The sequence below is a fragment of the Pangasianodon hypophthalmus genome, chromosome 4 (genome assembly GCF_027358585.1).
Source record: "Pangasianodon hypophthalmus isolate fPanHyp1 chromosome 4, fPanHyp1.pri, whole genome shotgun sequence".
Taxonomy (NCBI): domain Eukaryota; kingdom Metazoa; phylum Chordata; class Actinopteri; order Siluriformes; family Pangasiidae; genus Pangasianodon; species Pangasianodon hypophthalmus.
The window spans coordinates 4,451,709-4,476,372 of NC_069713.1; the positions used below are offsets into that span (position 1 = coordinate 4,451,709).

Genomic DNA, 24,664 nt, shown 5'->3' on the forward strand with positions numbered 1-24,664 from the left:
GATTAAAATTATACTGCAGTTACCACTAGAGGGAGTCAAAGGCATTTTAGTTTCACTTTTCAATCACTGGCCACCACATGTTGAGTTACTGCAGCCTTCCTGTCAGCTCCAACCAGTCTGGCCATTCTCTTCCGACCTCTCATCAACAAGCTGTTTCTTTCTGTCTTTTTGTTTGTGTAATCTATATAGACTGTTGTGTGTGAAAATCCCAGGAGATTTCTGAAATACAAGTTACTGCATGAGGTTATGAATTGTGCTGCTGCCACATGATTGGCTGATTGGATAATTGCATGAACGAGCATGTGCATAGGTGTTCCTAATAAAGTGGACACTGAGAATATAATGTACATTTAGATATTTTGCCTATTTGCAGCCCTGTTACTCAGTGGTTTATTCTTTAATACAAATGATTTTAATCCTAGTAAAGTGAAACATTATAGGCTTTACAGTGTGAGTCTTAAAACATTTTAATGTGAGAAAAAAGGGAACAGGAGCGACCACATCTGTGTCAACTAAAATGTAAAGGTAACATATATGTACATTCTCTCTCTCTCTCTCTCTCTCTCTCTCTCTATCTCTCTCTCTCTTTCTCTCTCTCTATAAGAACACAGGAAGTTGTAGTGTCTGTGTCCACTAAAATAGAAGCGTGCCACCCCATACCACAATCCCCCCCCTTAAAAGAGAACACAGGAAGTGTAGAAGTTTTAACACACACCTCTGCTCTGTCAGTCAGTCAGTCATTAGAGAGACAGGATGGAGCTCAGTCCACTCCCTGTGATGCTCTGTGAGTAAATGTTCTCTTTGTGTCTTCATTAGAGTGAGTGGTGGGGTATAAAGTTGCTCATCTGCAGTCTGAATGTCCTGAGTGATGAGCTTATTGTGTGATTAGGACATTGTGTGTACTTCAGCATGACTGCTCAGGTGGATCAGTGTATCCATATCTGTTAGGAGAAGGGTTTAGTTTGATGTGTAACTACTCTCAGTAACTATGATAGTTCAACACGTAAGAGTACAAGTAGAGCAAGTTTACAACACAGAGTATAAATAATCTAACAAGTGTAAACGAGTCTGTATTGTTGGAATCTGTAGCTGATCTTCTGTGTCCTGCTGTCATCTGCTGCTCAGTGACAACCTCTCATGATCATCTGATCTGCTAAAAGAAAATGACTGGATGGTGTTTGTACTTTCACCAGTGGAAGTCATGGTTGTGACTAACTGAAATGTCTTTAGCTGCTGTGGTGAGATTCTGGTGGTGTTTCCTGTGAACAGGAAGGTTTTAACAAAACAATGTTAGCATTAACTAGCACTGACTTAATGAGAAAATGCCTTATAACCTACACTTCCATTTTTGTTACTATTATGGTTAGTGCAGGGAAACATCTAAGTACAGCAAGTTTACTCTAATAGACCCTGATACCAAACCAATGCACAGCGCTTTTAAAAAAAAATAATAATAATCATTCTTTACGTATCCGTGTTAAAAATAAGAGCAATAACTGTGCAGAAACAAACACTTCTCATTAGTCCTGTACACACACAGAGCAGTGACAGTGTTAGAGGCCTGAGAGCAGAGACCAGGTCGCGGATGTGGTTTATTTTCTATTTTAATGTGGTGGTGCAAATTCAGCAGTGAACAAGGGGAGGAGGTGTGAAGGTGGACGTGTGAAAGCAAAAATAACACTTAACTTTTTAACAGAGTCTCCACAGCAGGGCCAGTTTGTAACAAATGACTATTCAGAGTGATCAGATTTCTGAACATACCCTCACTGGCCACTTTATTAGGAACACTATACTACTCTTTCTGGAACACCCTTCTATTACTATTACTGGGTATATTATTATTATATTATTACTATAATATCCCCCAGTGTGGATAAGGATCAGGATTACAAATGTACTGCAGTTACAGTAGCGTGCGTCAAAGACATTTTAGTTTCTCTTTTCAACTGCAGGCTGCCACCAATCTGGCCAGACTTCTCTGCCCTCTCTTTCCACACTGCAGAAAATGTCATGCATGAAAAATCACACTCAACTAGAAGTTACACATATCCATCCCCTCCAGGTTTAAAACACGGGGTTTAAATAATCTAATGTAGTGTAAACGAGTCTGTATTGTTGGAATCTTGTGATCTTCTGTGTCCTGCAGTCATCTGCTGCTCAGTGACAACCTATCATGATCATTTGATTTGCTAAAAGAAAATGACTGGATGGTGTTTGTACTTTCAGCAGTGGAAGTCATGGTTGTGATGAGCTGAAATGTTTTTAGCTGCTGTGTGTCACATAAGGAAGGTGTAGACGGATGTACATGAAGATTCAAGTTTAATAAAGACAAAAACAAAACACAAAACAAGAACTAAGAACTCGTGGCAAAAAAAACGTACTAAGAAACATAACCATCAGACATGAAAGCATAAGAGACAAAGAAAGACAAATGCAAGAAAAAAGTGCTAATTAAGCAAAAACATGAATCAAGTGTAACCAGTCATGTGATATGATCATGTGCGGTGCCTTAGCTCATGGGAATTGTAGTCTAATGCTAGTTTCAGCATATCCATGACAGAATCCCCATAATGCGCAGCTCCTGGCAAATGAAAAAAGTTCAGGAGGAGGTCCTGGACACCCAGACCAGATTTTGCTTAGCTGATCAAAGTCCTTTTGAACACTACCATTCACCGGGCCAGAAGGAAGCATGATGTCCTCCCTCTGGTACAGAGGCGGGGAGGTCTCCTCTGCACAGCCGAGGGGTGGAACAATGACCAAGGCTGAGCATGAGCGTGGAGCATAAGCCAACGCTCAGCCAGCGGGGGAGCTACATTCTCTGTGAGACCAGAGGGGGGAATCAACATTCTCCGCGAGGCCAGAGGGGGGAGTGATGTCCTCAGCTGAGCATGGAGGCGAAACGACCTCCCCAGCGGAGCAGGATGGTGGAGAGACATCCTCAGCTGAGGAAAGGAGCAGGGGGATGTCCTCAGTTGGGCAGGTAGACTGAGCAATGTCCGAAGTAGGGCAGGGAGGGTGGGAGATGGTTTTGATTGAGTCAGGAATCCCACGTTCAAAAAAATTTTCTGAAGGGGCGTGTGGCGTTGAGCCATTTGTGTGTGGCCTTTACCCACGCTCCTTTCCCCTGTTGCTTGCACAGCAGACGGTTCCTCTCCAAGAACTCTTCCTGAACAGTGAAAAAAATCCACTGCATCCATTTGTAGGTCTTGTGTTGTCTTGTAATGAAGGCTTAGACAGATGCAAATGCAAATTCACATTTAATAAAAACAAAAACAAAGCACAAAACAAAGAAACATAACCATGAGACATGAAAGCATAACAAGACAAAGAAAGACAAACGCAAGACAAAAGTGCTGTGCTAAACATGACTTAAATACCAGTGCTAATTAACCAAAAATGTGAATCAGGTGTAACCAGTGATGTGACGTAATAATGTGCAGTGCCGTGGCTGATGGGAATCGTAGTCTAATGCTAGTTCTGGCATATTCATGACACTGTGGTGAGCCTATGGTGGTCTTTTCTGTGCACCGAAAGGTTCCAAAAAACCGTGTTAACATTAACTAGACTGAGAAAAAGACTAATAACCTAAATTTCCATTTTTAGTAGTATTATGGTCTGTGCATTTTTAAATAATGAGTAATCATTATTTACCTTTATTGTCATAAACAAGAGCAGAAATTGTGCAGAAGCAAACACTTCTCATTAGTCCTGTACACACAGAGCAGTGACAGAGTTAGAGGCCTGAGAGCAGAGACCAGTTCATGGATGTGTTATTTTCTATTTTAATGATGTGGTGCAAATTCAGCAGTGAAGAAGGGGAGGAGGTGTGAAGGTGAACGTGTGAAAGCAGTAACTAACACTTAACATTTTAACTGTTGATAGGGTGGGCAAAATTAACTCCACTGACACTCACTGAGCTCTTTTAAAGCCAAAAGTCAGCCAAGCTGAAAATTATTTAGGAAATTTCTCCTTCATGGTCCTGGCTTCAGATGGACAGGACTGTACCAAAAGAGAAGAGAAAAGGGGGAGGGAAACCACTTCTAAATGAGAAAATGGACCAAATAAATCTTACCCCAACAAGAGTGTACAGAACTTTAATAAAATTAAATGCTTTACACAAAATAGCCTGGTCAGTGAACAAATGAAAAAGTAAGATAAATAAATCTCTGCCTCTTTTAAATTCTATTAAGTGAAAGTTCACTGCTTTAACATCAAAATAAAACAGATGTGTACAGACTGTTCTCAATGTACACTAGCAGAATAAAAGGTAATAAGAGAATACACTTTACATATGAAGATACATATGTCCATCCTCCCTCTCTCTTTCTCTCTCTCTCTCTCTCTCTCTCTCTGTCTGTGAGAACACAGGAAGTGGTAAGGCTTTAACACACTCCTCTGCTCTGTCAGTCAGTCAGTCATTAGAGAGACAGGATGGAGCTCAGTCCACTCCCTGTGATGCTCTGTGAGTAAATGTTCTCTTTGTGTCTTCATTAGAGTGAGTGGTGGGGTATAAAGTTGCTCATCTGCAGTCTGAATATCCTGAGTGATGAGCTTATTGTGTGAGTAGGACATTGTGTGTACTTCAGCATGACTGCTCAGGTGGATCAGTGTATCCATATCTGTTAGGAGAAGGGTTTAGTTTGATGTGTAACTACTCTCAGTAACTATGATAGTTCAACACGTAAGAGTACAAGTAGAGCAAGTTTACAACACAGAGTATAAATAATCTAACAAGTGTAAACGAGTGTGTATTGTTGGAATCTGTAGCTGATCTTCTGTGTCCTGCTGTCATCTGCTGCTCAGTGACAACCTCTCATGATCATTTGATCTGCTAAGAAAATGACTGGATGGTGTTTGTACTTTCACTAATGGAAGTCATGGTTGTGACAAACTGAAATGTCTTTAGCTGCTGTGGTGAGACTCTGGCGGTCTTTTCTGAGCACAGAAAGGTTTTAACAAAACCATGTTAGCATTAACTAGACTTACTGAGAAAATGCCTTATAATCTACATTTCCATTTTTGTTACTATTATGATCTGTGCAGAGAAACATCTCAGTACAGCAAGTTCAATCTAATACACACTAATACCAAACTAATGCACAGTGCTTTTTAAAAAAATAATCACTAATCATTACTTACTGACCTGTGTTAAAAATAAGAGCAATAATTGTGCAGAAACAAACACTTCTCATTAGTCCTGTACACACACAGAGCAGTGACAGTGTTAGAGGCCTGAGAGCAGAGACCAGGTCACGGATGTGGTTTATTTTCTATTTTAATGTTGTGGTGCACATTCAGTAGTGAAGAAGGGGAGGAGGTGTGAATTTGGACATGTGTAAGCAGTAACTAACACTTAACTTTTAAATTTTTAACTGTTGATATGGTGGGCAAATTTAACTCCACTGACACTCATTGAGCTCTTTTAAAGCCAAAAGTTGGCCAAGCTGAAAATCACAATTTGAAGCCAGAGTCTCCACAGCAGGGCCAGTTGGAGACAAAATGACTATTCAGAGTGATAAGATTTCTGATCCTACCCTCACTGACCACTTTATTAGGAATAATATACTTTTACTGGAACACTCTTCTAATACTATTACTGAGTATATTATACCATTGCTATACTATTACTATACTACTCCCCCATCCCCCACCCCCTTTCAAGAGGTGTTGGAAGCAGTATATAAACAGTTCTGTTTAAATCTATTACAATGTGGATAAGGTCAGGATTTAAAATGTTCTGCAGTTACCAGTAGACTGTATCAAAGTCATTTTAGTTTCACTTTTCAATCGCACTAAAATATAAATTACATATGTTCATCCCCTCTCTCTCCCTTTCTCTTTAATAATGTTACAGTGTGTCAGTCCGTTGATTTTATGTCGCAGAGATAAGGTTATCAAACGTCAATAATAATATCTGCTGCATATTTGGTTACTCTGTGCAGTAAAGTGAAACTAACACCTTATTCAGCAGAACGGTGACCTTTGTATAAGTTACTGTGGTTTTTATTTATTTATTATTAAGAAAGCTTAAAATCTACTACTTATAGATGGTTGTTTAGATTTCCTGAATAAGATTTAATCTTAATCCCATATTTATATCTTGTTCTGTGTCTGTTTCCTTTTAGTGGTGATTTCACTTATACCAGTGGCCCATGCTCAAGGTGATTTATGTATAATTTATCCTTTATATTGTGTGCATATTTGATTTGTTTTGGGGCTAAGAAGTTTGTGCACTCTTTGTCAGTTTGTTCCTAGTTTATTAATGCAGTTTTTATAGCTCTAAACAAAGAACGTAACATTAACTCAGTTATTTTCATTCTTTGTTCTTGTACCATTTCTTGGTAAATTCACCCACACTGTGTGGCTCTTCATTTACTGCCCTTTTTACAATAATTACTTTCACTTAAGATAAATAGTGTTATAATATAAGAGGAGGATGACCAACAAAAGTTTTGATGTGAACAAATAGTTTTATGCTTAAATAGTTTAATGCTCAGACTAGCCAATATATGTGAAATTGCTGCGGGACTTATAGAAGTAGAGTCTTGAACTGACTTGGGCTCATGATGCATATTTGAATGCTTTCCAGCATTCTGCCTCTTGCTTCTGCGTGGTGCAGCAACAGGAAGATCTATCACGCTAGGAGCTACATCCAACATCTCCTCAGTTTCCAAGGACCTAACAGGCTCAGATATACCATTGACATTGTCAGAATCTACAGATTCTTTACTCAGTTCAACCTCAGTCATTGAGCCTAGGTCTTGTGGACAGGCAGATCTAGTGCCTGTGCCCAGAATTGCATCCCTATGAGACCTCTCTTCCATCAAAACTACATCCTCATCTGAATCCTCTGGCTCTACTTCACTAGAGCGTATGGATTTATCCTCTGAAGTTTTGTGCATTCTCTTGGGTGCAGGAGTAGGAGGATTCACACAAAGTCTCACGTGAACCCTGTTAACCCAATACACTTGGCAGTCTTCTGTTCAGAATACTCCTTCGCTCTGGCATGCGCATCACTTAGACTTTGCTTGTGGACTTCTAACCAGTCAACCTTTGGTCCACTGAACCACATCCTGGTGCATACCCACCCAAAAGCATCTGTCCCTCAACAAGTGCAAGGTACGTTCAAATTCCTTGATGACCCACAGAATTATGTACACACTGCTCTACAACAGCTACTTTCTGAGGGTCTGTGCTGATACCCTTCACCGATATGTGGTGCCCTAGGAATGTCACCTCTGAATTCTCCAATTTGACCTTGAGACCAGGCTCTTGAAGCCATTTCAGACCAGTGTCGAGCCTAGCTAAGTGCTCCTGGAATGTTGAGGAATACACAAGAATATCATCTAGATAGCCAAGCAAAATGTGAAATATCAGATCATTCATAGTGCCTTACATTAATCTCTGATAGGTTGCAGGACCATTGCAAACCCTGAATGGCATCCGTAAGCATTCAAATAACCCAAAAGGAGTGGAGAAAGCAGTTTTGTGCCTGTCTCTTTCCTCCACTGCCACCTGATGATAATCGCTTGCCAGATCAATTGTGGAGAAGTATCGTGCCCCCTGCGGAGCATCAAAGCTCTCATCAATACGTGGTAATGGAAATGCATCCCTTTTTGTCTTCTGGTTTAGTTTGCGATAGTCTACACATAGACTGCCGTTATACTGATACTGCCGTTGCCCTAACAGATGCATAGGCACTGTTACTCTCTTGTATGACCCCTTTCTGCAACAACTTGGAAATATGCTCCTTCACCTCATGGTACTGGTTGGGTGGGATCCGTCGATATGGCTGTGAAAAAGGCTCATCATCCGTTAAATGAATTTCATGTTTGACCTTATCTGTATAACCAAGGTCTTCATCCTCTACAGCAAAGATGTCAATGTACTTTGACAATAACGACCTGAACTGAGCTTGCTTGTCCTCACTCCCCCAGCATTAATTTTATCCAAGATTGCCTGTACACTGTTTCCTTGATGCTCAACCTTCACATCTAGGGTCACGTGTTCAATGTCAGCTGAAATCCGCCGAAATTTTATGTTGCGAACTGTCCACACACTGTCCACCACCGATAGGATACCTAGCCGGGTCCTAGGGGACAGCCACACGTCCTCCTGAGAAAGATTCAAAATCTCAACAGGTATACAAGGACTGTGTGCATCAACAAGTGTGGGAACGACTACTAGACCTCCTGGCATTGGAGTATTAAAGGGCTCTAACAACATAGGACGTCCAGTCCCGATGCCTCTATTAAACCCTTTTGCCATGACAGTCACCACTGACCCAGCAGGTATGCGCTCTGACCATTTCCTAGCTACACACACAACCTGTTTCTTGTCAATATTACATGTCTGTGACCTCTGGAAAACATCCCTCCAATAAGAATCCAATTTTCCCTTTAATGAGGTATCAAATTCTGCATGGACCAGCTGCCTACACCGACTGATTATGTTCATGCCTATGATACATGTCACCATTTTATATGGGCTTGAAATGTCTTTAACAACTAGGAACACACAATCCAGCATCCTGATTCCTATTGCCTCAACCTCCAGCTCTAGGTAGCCCAGATAGGGTATGTCAAGTCCATTGGCAGCAGTGAGCTTCAGCCAACCAGCTGTAGAGATCATATTGTCATCTTCACCACACAGATGGTTACAGTAAAACTGTTCAGTTATTGTGCTCACCTGACTACCAGTGTCCAACAGACATGGGGTAGCGACACCACAAACTGAAAGCTCAACCACAGGACAGGTACCAACAGCACGTTGCATCAACTGGTCACAAGATGGTGGTGCACTTTTTGAGTGAGTATGTCTTTCCCGAATCACTCGACTCACAACGACTTGGGGCTCCCTCTTCCCCTGAGAGTCAGAGGGTACTAGCCTGGCTGCTTTAGTGCCTTGCTTCTGAGGACAATTCTTTGCCACATATCCAGCAGTCCGACACCTGAGACATATGGGTAGCCTTTCTTCAGTGAATTTTGGCTGGGACTTAGGCCTAACAGTATTTACCCCTGTGCTACCACTCCATGCAGCAAGATTCCTCACTGCTTGGGTTAGCTCACTAATTTCTCTGCCTTGCTCGGCTACCAACATAAGGACATCCTGTAAGGTGACATCTTTTTGGTTCTGCACCTGGAGAGCAAAACATTGTGCTAAGCTACTACTACATTGTTACTTAACCGCTTTCATTCTTGCTGTGGACTCCTCCAGACACCACAGCTGAGCTTCATCCCGCACATCAATCATAGTACACTTAGGGTGGTCTCGTACAAATTTACAAAGTTCCCTCTTAAGGGAGGTATCCCAGACCCCCTGTATGAACTGATCCCTTAATGCCACCCTCTTATCAGCTAGAGCATCCGGGGAACATTTCAGAACCAAACTGAGAGCCTGTGCCAGGGCATGGGAGAATTCTCTTATGCTTTCCCCATCTAGTTGTTTGCATCTATAGAAACTATGTAGAAGCTGAGGTATACTACGCTTGTCTCTAAATGCTTCCCTGAGGTATGTAAACAGGTCCCTAACTCCATCATCAGTAGTACTGGGCAGACGTACCTCTTCCAGGGCTTCCCCCTTTAACAGAGACATGATGAAATCATGTCGGTCTTGTTTCAGACTGATGCCTAGCACGTGTTTGACTTCGTTCGACTTCCTCTATAAAATCATCAACAGACCTGCCATCTCTCTCAATTTCACCACTATATGGCGAGATGTGCCTTTCTCTAGGGACATAAACATAAGACCTCTGATTCAGTGCAGAAATGGGTGCCATCGCTTCATTATGTCTACTTTGCAACTCGCTAATATGTGTTTACAAATTACTTTCAATATGATCTCATCTGGTTCTGACATGGTGGGAACTCAAGTCCTTAAAAGTCTTTGTAGAAACTAGAATATAGAATAGAATAGAACAGAATAGAATATGCCTTTATTGTCATTGTCACAGGTACAACGAAATTTAAAAGTGCTCTTCAGTCAGTGCCTAATAATTTAATATGACAACAATGCTAAAATATAATAATTTAAATACTTTAGAATTCCTAAAAATATGAATAAATAAGAATAAATATACCTTAAACTGCACATGAGCATACCCACACACATGCAATATATAAAAGTGTTACCGTTTTACAGATAAAGCAAGATACAGATTGAAATATTGTATGTTATTTTTTAGCAGCATTCAGAGCAGTTATTGCAATTGGATAAAAACTGTGCTTGAGTCTATTTGTCCTTGCATTAATTAACCTGTGCCGTCTGCCAGAAGGCAACAGTTCAAACAGGGAGTGTCCAGGATGTGAAGTGTCTTTAGCTATGTTCTGTGCTTTTTTAAGACAACTTTGTAAGTTGGAGCTGTGTAAGTTTTCTAATGTGGGGAGAGGGCAGCTGACAATCTTTTGGGCGGTGTTGATGACCCTTTGGAGAGCTTTCCTCTGGGCCACTGTACAGCTGGTGTACCAAATGCATATACAGTATGTTAGTACACTTTCGATGGAGGCTCTGTAGAAGGACACCAGCAGTCTTTGTGTGATGTTATTCTTCCTTAGTATCCTCAGGAAGTACAGTCTATGCTGGGCCTTTTTTAGTAGCACAGAGGTATTCACGCACCAGGATAGATTCTCCTCTATGTGGACTCCCAGGAAGCGGAAGTCTGCCACCCTCTCCACACAGTCCCCGTTGATGAGTAATGGTGGGATTTCTGTCTTTTTCCTCCTGTAGTCTATTATGAGTTCTTTGGTCTTTGAAGTGTTGAGGAAAAGGTTATTGGTCGTGCACCATGCCGACAGCTGCTCCACCTCCTCTCTATAGGCAGACTCGTCCCCGCCAGAAATAAGCCCCACCACTGTAGTGTCGTCTGCAAACTTTACGATGGTGTTGCTCTGATGGACGGGGTGCAGTCATGTGTGTATAGGGAGTAGAGCAGGGGACTCAGCACACAGCCCTGAGGGGAACCAGTACTGAGGCTTAAGGCCGTAGAAATATGATGGCCTACTCTAACTCTCTGCCTGCGATCAGAGAGGAAGCTGCTGATCCACGTGCAGGTTGTATGTGGGAGCCCCAGGTCCTCCAACTTGACCACCAGCTTGTGTGGGAGGATGGTATTAAATGCAGAGCTGAAATCCACAAAGAGCATCCGCACATATCTCCCTTGCTGCTCCAGGTGTGATAGTGCAGCATGGAGTGCTGTTGCTATGGCATCTTCTGTGGATCGTTCGATCTGTAGGCAAACTGGTGGGAGTCGAGGCTTGGGGGCAGGGCTGCTGTGATGTGACTGCCGACCAGTTTTTCAAAGCACTTCATGATCACTGGGGTGAGTGCCACTGGTCTGTAGTCATTGAGGCTGGATATGTGGAGCTTCTTGGGCAGGGGGACTATGGTGGAGGACTTCAGGCAGGGTGGGACAGTGGACTGTGCCAGGGATTGGTTGAAAATCCTTGTAAAGACTCCAGTCAGTTGGTCTGCACAATCCCTCAGCACACGTCCTGGGACGCCATCGGGACCAGCTGCCTTCCTCGGATTGATGGCCCGCAGGGTGCGCCTCACCTCATGTTCCTCGAAGGTGAGGATTGTGCTGCTGTGGGGCATGTGGAGTAGCTGTGCCGCCTCTGTTGCAGTGACTTCGAAGCGGGCAAAGTAGATGTTCAGCTCCTCTGCCAGCGTGAGATCACCTTCAGCAGCTCCAAGGTTGGACTTGTAGTTGGTGAGGTGCTGGACTCCCTGCCACACTTGCCGACTGTTGTTACTGTCCAGGTGTTTCTCAATCCTCCTCCTGTAGTCCGCTTTGGCCTCTCTGATGGCTCTCTTCAGGTTGGCTCGGGCTGCGCTGTAGAGATTTCTGTTGCCAGTCCTGTAGGCGGTGTTCCTCTTTCTTAGCAGCTGCTGGACCTCCCGGGTCATCCAGGGCTTCTGATTGGTGTAGATCTGGATGCATTTGTCCACTGTGACAGTGTCTATGCTGTTCTTAATATAGCACAGTACACTGTCTGTGAACATCTCCAGGTTCTGATGTTCAAAGACCTCCCCGTTGGTCCTATCAAAGCAGTCCTGTAGCTGCTGTGAGGCACCGTCTGGCCATGTGGCAACAGTCTTTCTGATGGTGGGAGCAGTTTTCTTGACGGGGGCATATGCGGGAGTTAAAAACTAGGACAGATGGTCAGACTGGTGGTAGTGGTCTGGTCGTGTAGCCCATTTTGATGTTAGAATATACCTTGTCCAAAGTGTTCTCTCCCCTAGTAGCACATTTAACATGCTGGTGGAATTTAGGGAGTGCTATTTTTAAGTCTGCATGATTAAAATCCCCTGCTATGATCTGCACAGCTTCCGGGTACATGCTCTGCTGCTTGCTAATACTACCATGTAAATGACCGATAGCCAAGCTAGCATTAACATCCGGTGGAATGTAAACAGCAGTTAGTAAAACAATGGTAAACTCCCTAGGAAGGTAAAAGGGTCTGCATTTAACAGTCAAATACTCCAGGTCTGTGGAGCAGTGTCTGTCTATAGTCACTGAGTGTGTACACCAGTTGTTATTAATGTACACACAGAGCCCCCCTCCTCTGCTCTTACTGGAGTCCATTGTCCTGTCCTGCCCCTGCATAGTGTAGCCTGCTAGCTCAGTAGCCGGGTCCGGAATAGATGGATGAAGCCAGGACTCTGTGATTAACAGCACGCAACTGTTCCTCATCAGTTGTTGTTGTTGCTGTTGTTGGTTGCTGTCTGTAGTCTCAGTTCGTCCATCTTATTTGCAAGGGATCTGGCGTTAGTGACAAACAAGCTGGGAAGCGGTGGTTTAAACAGCTGCCTCCTTAGTCTCGCTAGCGCACCAGCCCTGCAGCCCTGCTTCTGCTTCCTGTCTCTGCGCTGCCTGCGCCGCCTCACCGCTGGGATAATAATCCACGGCGAGCCGGGAATCCTCGCTATATTGTGCAAGTGGATAAACTCGGCTGTAACACTGCTTTTAAAACAAATTCCATTCTTTGGGAGGTCACTTCGGCTGTAGATGTTGTTCGCATAACAAAAAGTACCCCAGATGAAAAAAACATGTAAATACAAAGCAAAACAAAACACTGACTGTACAAGAACTTAGCCGCAGCAAGTATGTGCGCCGCCATCTTGGCTGAGAAGAAACTCTGAAAAGGGTGACACTTGATGTCCGTTCAAACTGATGTCATGGTTACCATGCAATCTCTTCTAGTCTCGTTGCTGGTGAAATCTAGCCAGGGCTCTGCGATGATCCACGATGATACACAGCTTTCCCACACAGCACCAAGTCTTCTCTCTGATTCACATGAACTTCCAGGAGGCTCTTCACCACTACCGTATTATTTTACCCCTTTTTCTTGCACACACAAAAGGAATAACTGATCCTTCCTTTACATACCCCACTCCTGGTACCAAAATTTGTGGCTGCTGGGAAAATACACACAGGACCAACAAAGACTATTTGGGGTTGTTTTATTCCTATTTATTAATCAAGATAGTATTCCTATGAAAGGAAGGTCAGAAACTAAAGAAAACTCAACCGCAAAAACAAGAGAATCATGCAAGAGAAAACAAGTAAATAATATGGAATCGGGGGAGGAAATAATACGGCCGATTACATTACATAGAAAATATACTGAATACCAGCTGTGTAAGAAAACATACAATTGTAACATCTTTTATCAAATGTTAAATATAAATGTTTGTTTTAGACACAAAGCATATGTTAAAGCACAATGAATCTACTGCTTATGTAGTAAAGTGAAAAGCAGCTCTGACACCTTCATCATTTCATACCAACAGCAAAACCCAAACCGACTGTGAGAGTGAATCCTCAGAGCTCCGTCTACACTGGAGATACCATCACTCTGAGCTGTGAGCTGCAGCAGTCGACTGGATGGGAGTTTCTCTGGTACAAAAATTATCAGCAGTTACAGCTTCTGAACAGTGAACAAGCACACACACTTAATGTGACAGTCAATAACTCAGGAGAAACAGTGTACCAATGTCGCGCACGCAGGAACTATGACTACTACACAGAGTTCGGTGATCCTGTCAGGATTGCAGCGAGAGGTATGTCATGATTTTTTTTCCCTTTTCATCAATAGCTTTTCAGAAGGAGTAAGAAAATAATGCTTAATTTCTGCAATTCCTTGCCATTCCAGAATGTTAAGAATAATCTTAAAGTATATATGTTTTAAAAGTACTTGTCATTTGCGGCTGGGGAGATCCAATGCAAAAGTTTAAAAACATGTTATTTAACAAAGAAAAATAAAAAAAGAAGGAAAAGCTATAAATTTAAGTTTAACACCACATCATTCAGGATTTTTCTATAACAGTCTGAGACAGAGTGTTTTATTACTTACTAAAACTTTGTTAAAAGAAGAAAAAAATACAGTACGTCTGAAACCAGAAGTCTCCAATGTGTGAGAAATGTAAGAGATTATCTTCACTTCTTCACAGTCTAAACTCAACATACTATATTGAATAAAATAATAAGTAGTTACAAATACTATATATGAAAGTATCTCGTAAATAATTATAACATGGTTACATGTGTGTAACTAAACACCTGAACTCCACAAACTGTTGTAAAGTCATAAGGGTTAAGCACAAATTTACTATATTTAAAAACATAAAATAGTACACAAAACCTGCCCCATGCTGTAATCTTCATTATAATTTTCCATTTCAGTTAACCTTTGAAAATTTGTACAAAGTATTGTGGGTGTGAGTCACATTGAAACTGTTTTACTAATGAAGACTGGGTTTTGTGGGGAAATTTCATAAATTTGAGTAGAAAATGTGCCTATGCAATTTAGACATATAGTTACACTCATCTAACTACACATTATTAGTATTTTATCCCTGGTTAGTATTTGTGACTAGTACTCACTCCTTAGGTGGTATTTTGTAGTTAAACAGGGCTGAGTTTATGTATTTATTTATTTATTTATTTATTTATTTATTTATTTTGCACAATGCTGTTCTGCTTGCTTCTACCAGTGACAGAATCACAAATGAAGAAGTGCAACGATGATCGTCAGTCCCATAAAGACTACAGGCTACACTGTCCAGTACAGTTTAACTGGATCTAGATGTGGTGTTTTACGTTAAAACAAAACATTTCAGAGTTAATAGTAACAGATCTAAAAAAACAGTTTATTTGTAAATTAACTGATAAAAGCAAACTGTTGCATTCACAATTCTACTATTCCGATATCATCATTGTATATCCATGACGACAAAATCATCATGACAGTTTAGATGCTCTATTATTTTTCTACAGCAAGACCTAAACCAGTGGCATCCATGAATCCTGATAAACAGGTGTTCAGTGGAGATGCCGTCACTCTGAGATGTGACATACAGGATGAAAGTGTCTCTAGCTGGCAGTACAGCTGGTATAAAGATGCTTCACACAGTCCTGTCAGTAGTGAACAGGTGTACAGGATGAGTGGTGTTGAAGTGACCCACACAGGTAAATACACCTGTAGAGGAGCAGAGAGAAGAGGCTCACGCTCCTCACACTTCAGTGATGCTGTTACACTGACTGTATCAGGTGAGTGAGTGAGGGTTTTTAGGGACACATGAAAATGTGCAATTAGACATTCATGAAAAGCTTCTTATTGTGTGTTAAATAAATCTAGAAAAAAATCGTTTTGTATTTCCTGTGTAACAGAGAGACCACAGGCAGTACTGAGTGTATCTCCACGGAGCTGGCTGACTGAAGGAGACTCAGTGACTCTAAGCTGTGAGGTTACAGACTCCTCTACAGACTGGACATTCAGCTGGTACACAACTGTTCCCTACAGAGACGGCTTAACTCAAATAAAACATAATCATGGCTATATCATGTATGTGGAGCTCCTCTCAGACAGCAGCAGAGGATCTGGAGGCAACTACACTCTCAGTCCTGCTGCTATGAATCACACAGGAGTTTATATGTGCAGAGGAGAGAGAGGAGAACCAGCCGTTCACACACAGTACAGCAATCCACAGCCACTATGGATCACTGGTGAGGAAAATTAACTGTTGTGTTGAAGTGTAGAATAGAAAAGTGTGAATGTAAGATCAGATTAATGCAGCATTTATTTATTTATATGTATAAGGCAGTTAAAGAGCCCAAAGTGCTGGTAGAGGCTTATTGTCACGATGTCCCTTGTGTTCCACTGTATTTTGTGATGTCTCTGCCCCTTGTCATTGGGTAATTTTTCTGGGTAACATACAGGACTCAGGAGATGGTTTAGGATCTATGTGCAAGAGGATTTTATTTTAAAAGCCAGAAAGGTAGAGCAGGTAAACATTACGGACGTAACCAAGTACAAATACATTATTCAGAGTGAACAGAACATTTAACCTGAAGATTGGATTTAACTTGAAGGTTGCATATTCATGTCTTCTTGGAAAGCTTGCCAAAAAGGCAACTACATGACCACTTTAGGTTTAAACCCAAATACAGTTACAGATATGGCTATTTAGAGCAAAAACAGATGAAGTTACAGATGATGTCATTATGTTACACTGTTAGTAAACACAATGCAAATTACAGAGGTGTAAAGCAGGTAAGAGTCAAACACGCTGAAGCACCGTACAAGAAACCAGAGGACAAATCCAAAAGACTAATCAAAAGACAAGGCAAAGAGTCTAAAGAGGGCAATGGCAATCACAAACTAAAAATGGCTCTGAACTTGCACAAACCCTGGGTTTGGCAAGACTTTACATCATGTATAAGACCATGTGCTGGCCTAATATACTCTAAAATGAGGAAGTGACCTGGAGGTGGTGTGATAGAGCTAGACTAATACTCAGGCGACAGTGACATCTGGTGGTGAGGAGGCATAATGTCCCCTGGTGATGTGATTCCCTGATTGTGTGCACCTTTATCTCACTGTGAAACATTTATTGTAATATTTATAGTAATTTAGTGAGAGCAAATAGCAAATGACACTTATTTACTTTTACAGTTTTTTTTTTACAGTTATTTATTTTTAGTCTAAAATAAAACATATTCCAGTACATTTTTGTCATTTGTCTCTGGTAGCAAATAACAAATGACAGTAAATCACTGAAAAGTACTCTCATACCTTCACAGATGATTCTTCTTATGTTTATTGTATATTTCCAGTAATATACTGTAAATTCTGCAAGTAAAATACTTGTAAATATATTTATGGTATAAAATAAAATATAATACAGTATATTTGCTCATTTGGCTGATGCAGGATACAACTGAAATGAGGGTTAAAGGTCTTGCTCAAGGACTCAACCATAGCAGCTTAGCAATGCTGGGATTTGAACAGACGACATTCTGATCTGTAAATTAAAGCCTGAACCACTTTAAACTCAAGCTTGATACAAGGAGAAATTTTACAATCTTACCCCTGGCAAAAACATTAGATATCCCGCTATGCAATGCATTTTCTGGTATTTTACTGTAAACCTGTGAAATAATAAAACGGTATTTTGCCATAAAATAAATACTGTACATTTACAACAATTTCCTTTTGTTCTGCCGTAATTTATTACATGATTCCAATTTTTATTTTTATTTACGTGGTTTTTTCTGTGTTTAAGGTGAATCTCCTCCAGTCTCTCTGATCATCAATCCCAGCAGAACTCAACACTTTAGTAATGACTCTCTCTCACTGAGCTGTGAGGACCAGAGTAACTCTACTGGATGGACAGTGAGACGATACAAACACAATAAAAGAGTGTTAGATTGTTCACGGTGGGGATCAGTTACAGGATCTACATGTAAAATCAGCTTCCTCTCCACAACACGCACTGGAGTTTACTGGTGTGAGTCTGAATCTGGAGAAAACAGTAATCCTGTCAACATCACAGTGCATGGTGAGTCTTCATGGAGTGTGTTTATTGTTAGGGAAATGATTTATTACAGAATATTCAGAACTCTGTGTTTGTAAATGTCGAAAAACGCTCAGGAAGACAACAACAAATTTTTTTTTCTCAGTACATTACCTGTAATTTCTATAATTCTGAGTGTAGATACATGCATGCTAGTAGTATTAACAGCTAGTAGTAGTATAATAGTTTTATTAGTACCAGTAAATGAGCATGGAATCGAATCAATATTCGATATTCAAATATCTCTGTAGCTTTACTGAGCTGTGAGGACCAGAGTAACTCTACTGGATGGACAGTGAGACGATACACACACAGTGAGGGAGTGTTAGATTGTTCACAGTGGGGATCAGTTACAGGATCTACATGTAAAATCAGCTTCCTCTCCACATCACACACTGGAGTTTACTGGTGTGAGTCTGAATCTGGACCATAATTCGGTTGAATTTTTCAGCAAGTACGAGTACATGCTTACTGATACTCATGCTGATAATGATAACAAAATGAATAATTTACTGAGGATTAATCAATCAGGGATAATTCTGAGTATGGAGACATGTATGCTAGTATGTGTCTCATGAGCTAGCGGCAGTTTTTTGCAGGCTTGAATTAAATACCTGCAGACTCCAGGTATACACATAAATTAGAGAACTTTTATTTATATTATCTACACACACATCATAGTGTTTGGATTTCCTTGTTTGTGATTTTCTGTGTTCTAGATGGTGATTTGATCCTGGAGAGTCCTGTCCATCCTGTGACTGAGGGACATCCTCTGACTCTACGCTGTTTATATCGCAACACAAATTCCTCAAACCTCCGAGCTGATTTCTATAAAGATGGAGCAGTTCTCCAGACACAGACTACAGGAGAGATGATCCTCTACAATGTCTCAAAGTCAGATGAAGGTTTCTACCACTGTAAACACCCAGAGAGAGGAAAGTCACTGAAAAGCTGGCTCTCAGTCAGACGTGAGAAACCTTGTGAGAATTTCTTTTTATTTGATTATCTTTTTAATAACACAGTTTATATGCACAGTGTTTAAATGCTTAAATTCTGCTCTCTTTCTCTCCTCAGTCTCAGGTTCTAGATCCGGTGGTGGAACAGTAGGAGTGGCTGTGGGTTTGGGATTTTTGTTCATCGCTTTACTGATCTTAATGATCCTGCTGTGGTCCTACAAAAGAAAAAAAGGTCTGATAACTGCTTCAGCTATGTTATGTAGAATATACTCAGAGTTTCTAAAAAATAAAGCAAATTTTGATGTATCACGTAATTGTGGAAAAATAACTAAAGGTTACTTGAATAACTAAAAGTGTTAAGTGTGAAATATTCCAAACAAGTCATTATTATGGTGTGAGATATCGTCCTGATTACAGTGTAAGAAACAGTTTAAATACAATGTAGATTATAAAATAAATAAAAAGTACCTGCACATACTAAATATAGATATACTATGTATACGATGTAATGTGGTAATTAATACATATTCATATTATTCATTAATATTATTATATTATAAACCCAAAACCTGTTGTAAAGTCATATTTAGAGCTAAATAAATCTATTTCAGAAATTATGGTGAAAGATGTTATGAAGGTTAACAACTAATTCACTGTAAAAAAATATATATATGTATTTAATTTAAAGATTTTTACTTTTTTTCAGTTAATATTTTTTCAAATTCTCACAAATTATTCTGGGTGTGAGATCTGTCATACTGAACCCGGTTTAATAATGGAATATGAGTTTTTGTGAAATCATTAGGTTTAGGTCAGTAGCTGAAGACTCTCAGTCAGGACACACACCACTTCCGGCTGGTCAGACACTGTCTCAATCACTTTATTTCTATATTTATTAGAAGAATAGAAACTCACATCTTTCTTTGAAATTCATTGTAATATTATCATCTCTTTAATACACAGCATGAACAGCTTTTAATAAATTCTGTTGCTTTATTTGTTTGAAATCTATTTTGTAATCTACAGTAGCATTTATAACAAATTCAGAACTCTTCATTCTGTTTTCTCTGGAAAGTGAACATATTTATGATACTGTGGATCAGGCAGATACGAGTGGAACAGGTAGCTTTATTTCCTCTTTCATTAGGAGACTTAACTATAGATTAACTCTATACAGTAAAGTACAGAAGTGTTCAGCGTTCAGGTGAAGCTGCAGCTGAGTGTGAAGCCACTTATGCACAGGTCACGAAGAAAAAGAAGACAAACAGGAACAATGGTAGAGAATTTTTAATGCTGGGACATTTCATGTATTTATTAAAAAAACAAAAGCAAATAATATCTGAAATCTTAAACATATTCAATAATTTGTCACATTAACTATCTGCATCCAAGTATCTGAGGTCATAAGCTGAAATTTTCCTCCAGATCAGCGAGTCAGTTCCATCACAGGCTCCATTAAAAAGTCAGTGATGTGTTCTGCATAGCATTAATCATAAAGTTATCATACATTGAAAAGATGCCTCATGCTGAATGATAAAGGAAGCTGAAGAAAATAAACCCTAGAGTTTAAAAATCTACTTTAAAAAACGAGTTAGAATTCAGTGAGGTTTTGGCAGGAGACTGATAATGACTTATGTTTATGTTTATGAGTTATGACTGATGTATTACAAGGCTAAAGATCATTGGGATGGTTTTGTTCTCTGCTACTGCAGGTGCTGATGCTGAAGCTGGTGTTAGTGATGCGATTTATGCTAATCTTGAAATAAAACCAATGAAAAAATGAAAAGAGAATAAAAGGTAAAGCAAAATGAAGACATTTTAATTTGTGTCATAGTTCACCTGCACCCTAATCTTGTTTTATGTAAATAATAAAACACACTGTTGTGCTGTTATAGGAAAATAATCAGTGACAGTGTGGTGTGATGAAGCAGTAACTCTGAAGGTGATTATTTTCCTATTACAGCACATCCCAAAGTGTTTTACCACAGCAACTTGCCTCTTTAATTCATTACAGAATGACATGTCATACTTTTCATCCGTTTATTGTTGTGAGATTTCTGCAAATGTTAGTTCCTTTTATCACTTGTGTTTCATCACGTATAAACAGTCGTTCCTTTATCAGCTTCTCTTTTTTCTCTTAAAGTGTTGAAGCTTAGAGTCCTCTGTCTTGAAGTCTTTCCCATGTCAGAAAATTTCCTGACTGTTACACAGCGCTGACACTGGAGACTCCTTCCATAAATGTTAAATAAACTTCTTACAGAAAAATCCATATTAACACTTACATTTTTTTTTTGTTAAACAACATCCCTTAATCTGATTATTCACATAATCTATCACTTTATTTATGTAATCTGTTACTTTATTTGTGTAATCTGTTACTATAGAAGTGATATCATATTAGAACAATTGGCATTAATATAAACCTGTGATTTGCAGCTGCACTACTGTCAGAGCTGCTGTTATAGAAAATTAATCAACACCTTCTGACCAATCAGAATCCAGAATTCAACACTGCTGTGGCCTAATGTATTTTACTTGTGAATGATTTAATATCCAGATCATTTTCTATTTAATACTTTCGATGATTTGTAATTTTTCAGGAGATTAATTCAGGATATCTTGATTCCCACTAGAAAAGGCCAGTGTTTTAAAGGTGCATTGGGTAGAACTTGGAGTTCATCCATGTTAGATTGGTAGCTATCTAGATAATTTTCCATCATCTCATTCTACTTGGACAGTTATGACATAGTTAGCTATCAACATGCAAAATACTGACACGTCATATAACTGATTTCTTGCTGCGGTCACTGATTCAAAAAGTTAATTAGTTTGTAACATAAATGAAAGCAGTATGAGGAGAAATGTATTTATAAAGATATTTATTGCAATCACTTTCTTTCTCTCTGCAGTGAGCCGTGTGTCTGTGTCCACTGATGAAGCTACAGTTATCAAACAGATCGCTGGAAAACTGTGAATTGTGATTGTCTTCTGTTTTTCCTAAAATGCTCAGAGTAGTAAAGTCTTGTACCTCGTGTCTTGTTGTGCTTTTTACTGCTTTTCCTTTTCTACTTATTCTGTACACTTATTATTAAGGGAAGAAATATACTTTTTATATATTAAAAATATAACCAATATTTTTATATATAACCAATATTTTTGGTTCTGCAACATGCTGTCCCGGATCATTACTGCCATCATCTGATCTGTTGATCTACACACACACACACACACTTTTTTAAATACATGTTGTTTTTGAAAATTTTCTCTTTATAGTTTACATTTTTCTAACCATTTTTATTGCTCATTTTTATGCCTTTACAAATGACCTGATGCTTTGTTAGTCATCTCACCATGTTCAATAATGTCACCTGGAATGACTTTGTTTGTGGCTTAAACAGTGTTTTATGCATGCACGAGGTACAAGACAAAGAGGAGGCTTACGTTAGAGAATTTGTTTTATACTTCAGCAATGTTTAGATAAAATATGAATAAAGATGTACAACTCTGAATTAAATGTAGGTTATCCTTGCCATATATACAAATAAAACCTTCAACAAATAAAAAATATGTATTTTATGTCTTTCCAATCTGTTTGTTAATTTTAGACAGGGTAAGCAGTGAGGCTGATGGCAGTCAGGCAAAACAGCAGGTTTCCACAGGTAGTCTACATTTAAAACCAAGTTATTGGTAAATATGTTTGTGTGGAATTAGTGTTCAGCTGGGTGTTTTATAAATGAACAGCGTCATAAAACTGTGGTGTCTTCTGGGCTGCAGTCACTTAACATTACAGCAGTGGCAGTGATTCAGACGATCAAAAGCTACTGAGTGCATTTCTTCCCAGTCCTGGGAGAGGGATTAAGATAGTCAGGATTAGAGGTTTGTAAATCAAGCTTGTATCTAAATCATTGTTGTATATGAGCACTAACACAGTCTACACAATTGGGGAGAATTTTTGGTAGGCTTCTGCAGTCAGGAACATCACACACTTCTTCCAAGGGAAAATTGTAGCAGAAAAATAGTTTCATGCATATTTTACTGTATAAATAAACATTTATTCCCTTTTGTTACTGTAAGAGGCCGCGCTACACCTCCAGCAGCCAGCAGAGGGCAGCAGTGGAGCACAGTGAAAGCAGCCATTCAGGAGAACTCAGTTACCCAGAATTCTCCAGGCTGATTAACCTGGATTAACTGCACCTGCCAGGCAGGCTACTTAAGGCCAGCCTTTGACACAGCCCTTTGTCACACCTTTGTAAAGTGACCAGTATAGTATGTCAGTGCTTTACTTAAAGTAAGATTAAAAGAGTAAAAGAAAAATAAGAATTTAAAAGAATTTTAAAAAAGAAATTGAAAAGAAAAGCAGAAAGAAAGCAGAGGAAAGAAGTGACTAGAGAGATTGCACCAATCATGCCCCAAACCCTGCCCTTAACCTTTATTTCACCAATATATAAACCCTGCTTGCCCAGTTATTTATAAGCAAGCAGGGGTTTTCACTCTGCAATTGGGTCCACACTGAACCGTCCTGTAACAGTTACCATATCATTTGTGTATGAGATTTTAAAACTCAGGTCTCTTGTAAAGAACAGCTGGCTGTTAGATGTCATAAGCTTGTGTTATGAAGGCAACTGAAGTGATATTCAGTGAGAAAACTCGCTCTGGACTCAACTAAAGCTCCACATGCTCCACCCCCAACTCAGCTCCTGCTCCTCTGCGCTTACATTTATCATGTCAGCAGTAACAAAAATGAATTCAGTAACATAGCTTCATACTGACAGTTACTGACAAAGTGTCACGAGTCCCTTTTGGACCCCTTCCTTAGACAGTGTGTGCTATAGCGGGCATTACACACAATGTGTTTTTTATGTGCTTTTGCTTTGCTGTGCAGATTACACACATGGATTATAACTAGAAACAAAAATATTACATTCAAAACTTATTGTGCAATCTAGGCCCTTTTTATTCCTTGTTCACCATTAGGCATGCACACTGTAAATCAGCAGCAGAAAAAAGAAAACATTTACCACACATTATTTATTTAGATGCAATTTTGGGGGAAAAAAAAAACAGCCAGATCCATAAATATTTGGACATTGACCAAGTTGTGTGATGCTGTGAGTAAAATTTCTCTGTGTGTCTTCAGCAACATGGACAGTTGAAAACTGGAAAAAGAGCAGGTGATTTTTTTTTAAATCTTCAGCTGTCCTGTGTCGGTGAGTCTGTGCCCATGATAGCCTCAGATTGCTGTTGTTGGCTGAGAGGAGTGGAACCTGATGTGGTCTTCTGCTGTTGTAGCCCATTGTGACGGCGGACCGACAGCCCGCGCACGTAAAACATCAAACGCTCCTCGCGCGACTGACGGCGTGCTGCTGAAAAGTCAGCGTCCTTTCAGCACCGCGTTTGTGTTGGACAGCCGGAGTGCGCGTGGCTGTGGGGCGGAGCGACCTAACTCAGCACGGCTGGCGGCCAATGAGTGGCGCGGCTCCTCTTCACCCTCCCGGAGAAGACGAGGAGCTATAAAAGGAGCTCGCGGCCACTCTAGTTGGGTAGAGGTAAGTGAAAATCATTACTTTTATAGTTTCTGTCTCTGTGTGTTTCCTAGATCCATACGTAAGCGAAGAAGACAAGTTTCTGCCGCTCCACGACCCCTCCGCTGCTTAAACCGGCCTGTTGTATTCTCACAGTCTCACCGCCGCGCTGCCACTGCAAGTTCACCGCTTCAAGCCCGAGAGTTCACTGCCTACACTCTCCTCAGTTTCACTTTCACTTTTAAGGATAGTAAAGAGCACGTGCCCTCCACCCACCCACCCCACTTACTGCGTGTGTGTGTGTGTGTGTGCAGCCTTCTGCGGTCCCGC

The 24,664-nt window shown here is 40.2% G+C and overlaps 1 protein-coding gene across 1 annotated transcript in view; it reads left to right on the forward strand.

The window, feature by feature from the left end:
- LOC128318113 (B-cell receptor CD22-like) overlaps nucleotides 1-24,420 on the forward strand; it is a 44,655-nt gene extending 20,235 nt beyond the window's left edge. Inside the window, exons 6-11 of the mRNA XM_053233260.1 lie at nucleotides 13,792-14,061; nucleotides 17,566-17,841; nucleotides 18,576-18,824; nucleotides 18,931-19,044; nucleotides 24,102-24,358; nucleotides 24,409-24,420. Of these exons, the coding sequence (XP_053089235.1) occupies nucleotides 13,792-14,061; nucleotides 17,566-17,841; nucleotides 18,576-18,824; nucleotides 18,931-19,044; nucleotides 24,102-24,358; nucleotides 24,409-24,420 (1,178 nt within the window). The remainder of the gene's footprint in view (nucleotides 1-13,791; nucleotides 14,062-17,565; nucleotides 17,842-18,575; nucleotides 18,825-18,930; nucleotides 19,045-24,101; nucleotides 24,359-24,408) is intronic.
- Nucleotides 24,421-24,664: the final 244 nt, after the last annotated feature.